Source organism: Somniosus microcephalus, unplaced genomic scaffold (genome assembly GCF_052327205.1).
Source record: "Somniosus microcephalus isolate GS21.2 unplaced genomic scaffold, FLI_Smic_1.0 scaffold883, whole genome shotgun sequence".
Taxonomy (NCBI): domain Eukaryota; kingdom Metazoa; phylum Chordata; class Chondrichthyes; order Squaliformes; family Somniosidae; genus Somniosus; species Somniosus microcephalus.
This window is the reverse complement of record NW_028226070.1, coordinates 69,077-80,126: the sequence shown is the minus strand read 5'-3', so window position 1 is coordinate 80,126 and position 11,050 is coordinate 69,077. Positions and strand designations below refer to the sequence as shown.

At 44.3% G+C, this 11,050-nt stretch overlaps 1 protein-coding gene across 1 annotated transcript in view; it reads right to left on the bottom strand.

Annotated features, from left to right (window-relative positions):
• Nucleotides 1-1,293: 1,293 nt before the first annotated feature.
• LOC147081022 (protein phosphatase 1G-like) overlaps nucleotides 1,294-11,050 on the bottom strand; it is a gene marked incomplete at its 3' end in the record, with an annotated part of 35,197 nt that continues 25,440 nt past the window's right edge. Inside the window, exons 6-9 of the mRNA XM_085980991.1 lie at nucleotides 9,266-9,439; nucleotides 8,109-8,343; nucleotides 6,477-6,606; nucleotides 1,294-1,397 (exon numbers count right to left, since the gene is read on the bottom strand). Of these exons, the coding sequence (XP_085837117.1) occupies nucleotides 1,294-1,397; nucleotides 6,477-6,606; nucleotides 8,109-8,343; nucleotides 9,266-9,439 (643 nt within the window). The remainder of the gene's footprint in view (nucleotides 1,398-6,476; nucleotides 6,607-8,108; nucleotides 8,344-9,265; nucleotides 9,440-11,050) is intronic.

The following is an 11,050-nucleotide window of genomic DNA, read 5'->3' as shown; positions in this document are numbered from 1 at the left end:
CAGGCTAGAGAGACAGAAGCCAAAATTACCAAAATGCACAATACTTTATCTAATCTAATATACACCCTTAGAGAGACAGAAGGCTTTGTTCCCTTGGTACCAAAAGGTCCAACACAAGGTGCAAGGAACCATTATTAACTGTAGAAAAATGAACTGCCACACTGGTACAGGTTCTGGGCTTTATAGTACCCTGTGCCACACTGGCTACCTCCAATGTTATTTGAGTGCACAGCACTCCTCAAAACCTATTAAGGTAGGCTACATAATGTGTGGCTGACACAGGATGGACAATTTCTACCACTTAAGACCACCACTGTTAACACAACTCAGCGGACCCTCTGGTGGCAAAGAATAGGTATGCGGAAGTATGTATGAGCAGAGCCAATGAAAAAAATCAAGTTATATTTTGTCATTAACAGATGACCCATGATCAGTGTCCCTTTCAATTTCTGAATAGTCGAAAATAAAAGTAGTTTGGAAATAGCTACATATTTTGTTTATTTTTCCCCCATTTAAATGGAAAGTGCCGAATATCCTGAATCTTCGTTTTTTTTTAATGTTGTTGCACATTTGAAAACTTTTCAAAAATCAAGATCGTATTTTTGGTGTCTACCATTACAATAACAGGAAAACAAGGAGGATAATATCAATAGATGGGCATGAATGTGCAAACTGCCACTGAACATTTCACTTCACAGTTTAAAACCATCAAGGATAATTAACTACCCAGATCCCCAAAAAGCTACTCAAGTAGACTCCAGAATCTGCATCAATCCCAACTGTCCTGTCCTCGTTTGTTGCCCTCCAGATTCACCTCTCCAGCAGTGCAGGAACCATGTCTCACGGAGTATTTGATCACCCTGGTCCAGGCCTACGTGCTATAATCTTCAATCCAATGACCAAATGTGTATCCAGCTCCTTTTCGAAAGGAGTCAACCAGCCTACTTTTGCTGGGAGTCTGGTCCATATATCCTCTGCTCTGCAGCAAAAGATAATTTCTTCTAATCTCAAGTCCTACTTCAGGCTCATTTACTGAACTTGTGCATTAAGCGCGACATTCTCATGAACACCCTCCCAAGCCAAACATTACTTCAGATTTCTTGTGGCAAATGAAAAATGATTTTGAGCAGCTTGGGCTAGAGAGAGACTGTAGTTTTGGAAAGTAGAATTTTAATTTCTATCTAGCTTTTATTAAATCTGGAGGGAGTAAAATTTCCCGCCCCCCCTCCCTCCCGCATGACTTGCCAAATGCCCCAGGAGTCCTTCCTGCACAACCCTGGCAGCAGCACCTACCTCTTCGGATATGGAAGGACAGCAACCTCAGGTCCCCATTCTCATCCCGCTTGTTGATGCGTTCACTGATGAAATCTACCACCTCCTGGCTGCTCATTACATTCCTGAAAGGGAAGACGAATTACTAAAGTTGGCAAGAATCCGTTTGTGGGCGCATCTATGTGGACTCCAAATACTAGAGTCCCTCCTAAATCAAGTCAATGGTAACCATTTGAGCCAAACAGGCAATTGCAGTTACGGAGCTCTGTACAATGATTCTGGGTGTCTGGAATTTAAGTTGTAAGGATAAGGTTAAGGTAGTTAGCTTTGTTTTCTTTTGAAAAATCCCCCGGCTCGAGATGATAGAAACATAGAAGATATGGAGCAGGGAGTAGGCCATTCGGCCCCTCGAGCCTGCTCCGCCATTCAATGAGATCATGGCTGATCATCCAAATTCAGTACCCTGTCCCTGCTTTCTCCCCATATCCCTTTAGGCCTTAAGAAATATAGCTAACTCCTTCTTGAATATATTTAATAAGTTGGCCTCAACTGCCTTCTGTGGTAGAGAATTCCACAGGTTCACCACTCATTGGGTGAAGAAATCCTCCTCATCTCTGTCCTAAACTGTCTTACCCCTTATCCTTAGACTGTGACCCCTGGCTCTGGACTCCCCGACCATCGGGAACATCCTGCATCTAGTCTGTCTAGTCCTGTTAGAATTTTATAAGTTTCAATGAGCTCCCCTCTCATTCTTCTCTAAACTCCAGCAAATATAAGCCCAATCGACCCCAATCTCTCCTCATACGTAATTCCTGCCATCCCAGATATCAGTCTGGTGAATCTTCGCTGCACTCCCTCCATGGCAAGAACATCCTTCCTCAGATAAGGTGACCAAAACTGCACACGATACTCAAGGTGTGGTCTCACCAAGGCCCTGTACAACTGCAGCAAGACATCCTTGGCTCCTGTACACGAATCTTCTCACTATGAAGGCCAACATACCATTTGCCTTAACCATCTGCTGCACCTGCATGCTTACCTTCAGTGACTGGTGCACAAGGACACACAGGGTCCTCGTTGCACTTCCTTCTCCCAATCTATTGCTGTTCAGATAATAGTCTGCCTTCCTGTTTTTGCCCACCAAAGTGGATAACCTCACATTTATTCACATTATACTGCATCTGCCATTTCACCCAACCTGTTCCAAATCATACTGGAGTCTTCTCTGCATCCTCCACAAAGCACACACGCCCACCCAGCCATTGTGTCGTCTGCAAACTTGGAGATATTACATCTAGTTCCCTCGTCTAGATCATTAATATATATTGTGAATAGCTGGGGTCCTAGCACGGATCCCTGCGGTACCCCACTAGTCACTGCCTGCCACTCGGAAAAAGACCCATTTACTCCAACTCTTTGCTTCCTGTCTGCCAACCAGTTCTCTATCCAAATCAGTACCTTACCCCCAATCCCATTTGCTTTTAACTTTGCACGCTAATCTCTTATGTGGGACCTTATCATAAGCCTTCTGAAAGTCCAAAATACACCACATCCACTGGCTCTCCCTTATCTATTCTACCAGTTATATCCTCAAAAATTTCCAGTAAATTAGTCAAGCACGATTTACCTTTTGTAAATCCATGCTGACTTTGTCCGATCCTGTCACTGTTTTCCAAGTGCTCTGCTATTACATCTTTTATAATGGGCTCTAGCATTTTTCCCCACTACCGATGTCAGGCTTATCTATAATTCCCCGTTTTCTCTCTACCACCTTTTTTAAATAGTGGGGGTTACATTAGCTACCCTCCAATCCATGGGAACTGTGCCAGAGTCTATAGAATTTTGGAAGATGACCAGCAATGCATCTACTATTTCTACGGCCACTTCTTTAAATACCCATAGGATGTAGATTATTAGGCCCTGGGGATTTATCGGCCTTCAACCCCGTCAATTTCCCCTAACACCATTTCCCTACACATACTGATTTCATTCAGTTCCTCCCTCTCATTAGACCCTATGTTCCCCTGAAAACTCTGGGAGGTTATTTGTGTCCTCCTTTGTGAAGGACAGAACCAAAGTATGTATTTAATTGGTCAGCCATTTCTTTGTTCCCCATTATAAATTCCCCTGATTCTGACTGCAAGGGACCTACACTTGACTTCACCAATCTTTTTCTCTTTACATATCTATAGAAGCTTTTACAGTCAGTTTTTATGTCCCCTGCAAGCTTACTCTCAATCTTATTTCCCCCTCTTAATTAATCCTTTTGTCCTCCTTTGCGGAATCCTAAACTGCTCCCAATCCTCAGGTTTGCTGCTTTTTCTGGCCAATTTCTATGTCCTCTCCTTGGATCTTATGCTATCCCTAATTTCCCTTGTTAGCCACGGTTGCACCACCTTTTTTGTTTTATTTTTATGCCAGACAGGGATGTACAAATTCTGTAGTTCATCCATTCGATCTTTAAATGTTTGCCATTGCCTATCCACCGTCAACCCTTTTAAGTAACGTTCCCCAATCCATCCGAGCCAACTCACGCCTCATACCATCGTAGCTTCCTTTATTTAAATTCAGGACCCTGAAGTGTTCAAAGTCATCCAGATTTCATAAAATGAGTGGTGCAGAAAAGACCAATGGGTTTGTTTGGCCTTTCCCTATTTATATAGATTATATTGAGATCTCCGAGTAGGTCTACAGTCTCTTTCAACAAGGGAAGGTAGAAGACTTCAAAAGGAAATGCAAAGAAAAATAATTTAGTCCTGTAGGTTTATAGAAGTGTGGAAAATTCCTTCTTGGATCACTCATTTCAGTTCCATAGTACAGTAAACAATCAGCACATGTAGGCCTAGAAATTCAGTTGGCGCCGCGCCAGGGCTTTAGCGCCGGAAAGTTAGCGCCGGCGCTAAGTCCCCCTGCGCGCGCCAAAAATTCAGTAGCGCCGCGCCCAAACGGCTGCCGGCGCTACTGAAGGGTGTTTGCGCCTGAAAATGGGCGCTACCTGCCGCATTGCGGCGCTATTCCGGCGCCCGATGCGGTGCGGCAGGCTCGGGAAGTGCAGGCCTCCTCCTTCAGTTAAGGAGGAGCTGCCTGCACCCGCCTGCTGGCCGGTAAAATCTTCACAAAAATGAGCCCGGCACCTCGGGGAAGTGCCGGGCTCGCAGCCCAGAAGCATCTGTTCCGCGGGGGGGGGGGGGGGGGGGGGGGGGGGGTGTGGAGGAGTCCGGGGAGGGAGGTGTGGGCAGGCGGCCGGCGGGAAAGCGGCCAGCCGCCGCGCGACCTTAATGCGCCGGCGCAAACTCCTGTAAGACTCGGTTGCCAGAGTCTTAGTTGCGGCTGCCACGGGCGAGGCGGCCGCAACTCAATTTCGGCGCTGGGGCCCGTCACCACGGCAACCGGGACGCTGCGCACACCGATGACGTCATCGGTGCCGGCGCAGCGCAACCGGTCTACCGCCGATGGTAGGGCCCCAGGGAATTTCTGAACCGGCTGTAAGTCCAGCGCAATGACCTCTAGCGCCGCAAAATGGGCGCAAAGCCCACTCAATTCCTAGGCCGTAGAGTATACAAAATAGTACCTTGCTGGTAAATTGGATAGTGAGAATCCCACTGTAAATCTAACATTACTTTATTCCAAGGTCAAATCTACCATCCTTTGCTTAACAAATTTATTATTTGGCGCTGAAGTCAGTGCTGGAAATTGAAACCCTTCCAGTTTGGGAGTTCAGTGTCAGGTGCACTTCCAGGCCTTGCTCCGCACTCCACCTAAGCTTTGCAAACTTCCCTCTTCCATTCAGTGCCTGGAGGGGTCTCACCTTGAACTGGCCTGGCTTCAGATGTGTGAAAACCTGATTAATTGAACACGGCTAGGTTAAGCTGGAAGAGCATACCCATTTCAGCGGTTCACCAAAGAGTTAAAACATGGAGCAATTACTGCATCATTTGCTCAGTGACACAGAAGCGCCAACTAAAGAAAGAGTAACTTGCTTACGCTTTCGTTTCACAGGCTCAGCAAAAACAAACATTCAGGTCTCGAGTACAAACCTGCCCTGGATCACCTGGTATTTCTCCAAGTCATGGCAAACCATTTTATAAGTTTTTTTTTTTGAGCCGACAAAACTGCATTAAGTTTGATAAACAATACAAGCTGAAATACAATTAAAAATTTGGTCCCCAGACCCAAGGAGGTCTGCAAGAGGACGCAGTCATCAGAATTTGTCTGTATTTGTTGACTCACATTCACTACTTCTGTTGTTCCATCTTTTTGGTTGCGAACACAGTCTTTTGGATGTTAGCTCTTGGGATCTGAGAGCATGTCAATTATTTGTAAGGGGTCCCCGGGAGTGGTGTTGGTCAGGACATTAGGAGGACTCCCTCTTCTACTTCAAAAAGTGGGGAGCGGCTTTAACATCCACCTGAACAGGCAGATGAGATTTCATCGCACACTCAGTATTGCAGCGGAGTGTCAATCAAGATTATAATGCTCAAGTCCTAGGGTGAGGGTTCAACCCACTCGGCACAGACCAGGGACCGAATTGTGGCGATTAGGGTCTAAGGTTTAATATTACAGTGCATGGTGTCTAACCACCATGTCATCAGGAACTACAGTTTCAGTTTTTAAGGTCCATTTATGCATCAGTAATAGCGGTTATCACTAGCTTGTTGGATCACTGTCTTGCCGACAGTGTGAGCTGCGGCTCAGTGGGCAGCGCTCTCGCCTCTGAGTCAGAAGGTTGTGGGTTCAAGTCCCACTCCAGGGACTTGAGCACAAAATTTCAGGCTCACACTCCGGTGCTGTACTTTTGTAGAAAATGGTATGGAACTGAGTTTTGGCAGCAATGGGCTAAGATGGTAGCGCAGACAGGGAATATTATGGAGGTAGAAATAGGCGGTCTTTGTGATGGAGGTAAGGGGTCAGAAGCTCATCGCAGGTTTGAATAGAACTGATGTTGCCAACAGTCTGATTCAGAGCGAGATAGTGGCTGGAGAGGGGGATGGAACGGTGGCAGTCAACCAAATAGCTGTAGCCCCTACCAGATTGGTTACAGCATCAATAACTCAAGTATACATTAGGTCGTTAAAATGTTCAAAAATAGAAAATGCTGTTCCTAAAGATAAATATTTGACTTCTACCTCTCCCCCCACTAGCCTCAAGAAACAGGGGGATTTGGAGCTTAATTAAAATCATAAAACCAACAAATCAATGCTTACCATATACCGTCGCATGCAATCACCATGAAGTCATGGTCATCATTTAATGCCAACGCCTTGAGGTCAGGTAGCGCCGAGATCATCTGCTCCTCTGGAGGAAGATTCTTATTCCTCTTGTAGAAATGATCACCTGCAGCAACAGTCACAAACCACTGTCAGAAGGCACTAGTTCATTTCCGCGGGATGACTTCAGGCCAGGCATTAAAGCACTGTACCGAGCAGCGCGTTAAAACCCCCGCGATTATTGTTCATATCGGAAGGGAGCATTTCCCGGTAAGCAGGAAACTAAGTCACCTACGAAGTCCTAATCAAAGTTTAAGCACGTTAACAAACAGCAAATGAGACTCTTCACATAAGGCTCCAGGCAAGTCATCCTCATGTGCTGATCAGAAAGTTGCAATGTGTTGGGCAGAAAACACAAAAGGGAAGCTTTACTGAAACAGGGCAGTGTGCATCAGATTTAGTGTGCCAACTCTGGACTCGGGAGAAACTTCTCACACCTCCCCCACTAAATCCCAGAAGCAAATGTCAAGGCAATAGGATGCTATCTCAACAGCTCACAGAAAGAGGTCAAGATGATAAGTAGAGGAAAGTTAGCCGTTAGGCAAGGATCAGCGCTGGGATGGTACTGCAAATAAGTCTGCACAGAACCGGAAAAGGTTGCGGGCAACTATTAGGGTTACAAGTGCAAAGGCATTGATGGAGGTTGATTAGTGTCATCGGCCACTGATGGTCATTTAAAAATGTTGTGGTCACCTCTTGAATGAGGTTGCGAACTGGTGGTAAATTGTGGGTAGGTTAGTGTGGTGAGCCCATCACTGCAAAGAACAGGGCAGATAGCGGAGAAGGTAGACTGCGCCCAATAAGTCTGGACTGATTTGCACCGCTTGGTCTAGTTCACTTGGTTTTCTTTGTGAACAAATGTACAAATGACATGTACAAACACTGCCTTCCACCGTATAGTCAGCTTGACTCAGTTGATAGCACTCTCATCTCAGCACGTAGCTTATTAAATAGGACATTCAATACGTTTAGAAACCAAATGCAAGAGAACAAGCCTCAACTTGAAATTTTAGACAGGGGGTGGGAAGTCAATTAGAAAAGTGTACATGAAATTTCAAGCTGAACAAGTTTCTTTCAATAGATTGAGCTTTGTTGTACTATTTAACATTAGCAATTAAAAAAAACTCCTCCCAATTTATAAAGGATCCTTTTGTGATGCCCCTTCCCTAGCCATGAGCAACTTACAAGCCTCAACCAATGCTACTAACAGGCACGAAAGGGCATCCCTGGTTGACATACTGTGAGAACTCCAATGTCCAGTGCCTTCATGCCACCTCCCCCCACCCCACATGCCTGCCCTCCCCCAGTCCCAGCTTTTAAAGCGGACTGAAAATGGTACCGGTACATTTCTCAGCGGGTAGCTGATAGTCTTTGAAATGAAGAGATTTTAACTTGACCTAGAAACACTAGATACCAAAGTGATGTACGGAACAAGAAACACGTAGGAGGAAGTTGCAGGCTTGCAATTTAACAGAGGTTCTGAAGGCATTCTATAGCAGGTCAGCAATATTCCTGGTTCAGTACATAGCTTGGGGCGACGATTCTTTTAGGAGAAACAAAAATGGGTACCTATTGCTCGAGAGAGGTTTAGTCCTCCATTGACTCTCCCGTCCAAAGTAACTTTTCCACCAGCATTCTTGATCCTGGCCAGTTCCACTTCATCTTCTGGTTTGTGGTCATAGGACATATCAATCGCCTTGCCACTCTCCGAAACAACACACCGGGAGTCTCCGGCATTGGCCACGATCAGCTGCTTCCCACGGATCAGTGCCACAACAGCCGTCGTACCACTGTCAGAGCCAGGCTAGAAATCAAAAACCACTTCAATGATCAATCAATGCTTTCAACTGTGTCATTGCACAGTAAAACCTGACGTTAAGGAGCAGTTATGTTCTGGATACAAGTTTTAAAGTGTACACTGTCTCTCTTAAAATGGGATCTGGTGGAAGTCGTAGGATAGTGTACGATATTGTAAGGTTAACAGCTTGGCTTCAGTAATGGGCCTATCAGGAATGCCCTCTACATGCCAGCCAGAATGAAGTATTTGTCATGCAACATTGCCACCTACTGGTGCAGTAGCATTATGACAAAAGGATCATGAAACAATCTCAGAATGGATAGGTGACTTGTTCTGAACCTGATGTTGCTTAGGAACTGTCCATCTAGGTGTATAAAATATGATACTGTTTTCCGTAGTTCTTTGGCATTAAGCACTGACAACACACCACAACAGGAGGGTCAGCGTCCCTGATGGATATCCTAAATCTGTATAATCTTGTTTGTACTTTGTCAATATTCATTAAAACAAGTTAATTTATCGCTGGCATCTGAAACTATACAATTTGGATTGACCTACTCCATTGCTCCAACGGAAGCGTAAGTGCAAACCGCACCCCCTTGCTAAAATAATTTGCTTAAACTCACTCCCAGGTTTCACACATGAATAATATGCAAAAGCATCAAGGGCAGCCAACCTCTGCTGAACAGTGTCCAGCAAGGACTCAATGCCTTCTAAAGCAGCAAGGTATAAGTGGGGCGGGAGTATAAGTGGGGCAGGGGAAAGAAGAGTGTTCCTACTTGCTGCTGTCTTGCCACAGCAGAGCAAAGCAACCCCTCTATTCACATGCATTAAATGTTTGAAATTCATCTCGGGTGAAGTTCAGATTGGCAAATGGGATAATAGTACATTCTCTTCCGATTTACAGGGAACACCCGCAAGATCATACCTCCTCTTTACCATCCATTCCGGGCAATATAATCTCGTCCTCCTCTTCTGCATCATCACTGTCTTCTTGCTCCTCCTCTTCTTCCTCCTCCGCCTCCTCCTCCTCTTCTTCCTCCGCCTCTTCCTCTTCCTCTTCTCCTTCACTGCTGTATTCCTCCTCCTCTTCACTGCAATCCTGCCGATGAAAGATTTAACAAAGCTCAAGTCACATAGTAGTCAAAGCACTTTTGGTCAGAGCAGTAGAAAAATAGACAACTGCATTATTGGTAAAGAATCATGGAAAATTAAATTGAATGTGTTAGAAAGGCTTCGTGGTGCTGCAGCTTGTGAGTCCCCAAAATAGCTGTAGGAAAAAATAATCTAATTTCTTTCAGTTCTTCAATCTGGTGAATGCTGTGCTCATAGTAAAATGCTAAGGAATTAACACTTTTTAATCATCAGTGCCGGCATTAAGCAGTCCCCAAGTCAAATAAAGCATAGCCAGCTAACTGCAGAGCAAATCTTCCACTACTGTTCCCCAGCCTCAGAACAGTATACTGTACCTCAAACTGATTTCTTAGCTATTAGAAGAATTTAACTAAACCAGAGATACTGTGAGTACCAAAATAATACAAAAAAAACTACAACATTACAACAGGTTTTTGTTTCCCCTGGCTGGGGAGTCTAGAACTAGGGGGTCACGGTCTCAGAATATGGGGTCGGTCATTTAGGACTGAGATGAGGAGAAATTTCTTCACTCAAAGGGTTGTGAATCTTTGGAATTCTCTACCCCAGAGGGCTGTGGATGCTCAGCCGTTGAGTATATTCAAGACACAGTTCGATAGATTTTAGGATACGAAGGGAACCAAGGGATATGGGGATAGTGCGGGAAGGTGGAGTTAAGGTCGAAGATCAGCCATTATCTTACTGAATAGCAGAACATGTTCAAAGGGCTGAATGGCCTACTCCTGCTCCTATTTCACATGTTCTTATGTAACAATAGCAAAAGGGTTATTTATAACATTTTATTGAATTTTATAAATGTGGTAGCGGTAGGGTTGCGAAGGGGTGGAAAGTTTCCGGTAAATTTCTGGAAATTTTCCACGGGAAGTTTAGCTTGGGAATTTTGCCCAAAAAACCACATGCTAGCATAATTGTTTTTTTTTGTATTTCTTTCATTTTTTTTCCCCCACAGGTCCTCTCTTAAAATTACTAACAGAGATGGAATCTTAATTATTAAGGAATTTCTTAATCAATATATGTTTATCTTCTTACAGTACTTGGCTTATTTTATTTTAGATGGGTCTTTTTTGTGGGGGTTCAATAAAGTTCAAAATTATAACCTAAATAAAGTTTTGAAAGCCTGTTTTTATTTGTATGGAACAGTATGTCTATTTTGATGACAAAGATAATATAAGGGTCAGAGACAAAAACCATCAGTGTGCAAAAAAACTCTAAATTCCCATGGAAAGTTTCCTCTTTTAAAAATTCCTGGAATTTTGCAACCCTAGGTAGCGAAAACAGATTGACAAGAAGAAAAAGCAGTTCTCAGTAATGTCACCAGTGCTGATCCAGACATCAATGCAGTTCACATTTCAAATTATTTCCAGCAAATTTATACAGAAGCTTGTGCTGATTAGGCAACATGGAATATAAACACAATATACAAAGCCTTAGGATACATAGGAACAGGAGTAGGCCAGTGAGCCCCTCAATCCTGTTCCGCCATTCAATTAGATCATGGCTAATCGGTGACCTAACTCCATATACCCGCCTTTGGCCCATATCCCTTAATACAAGTTATATC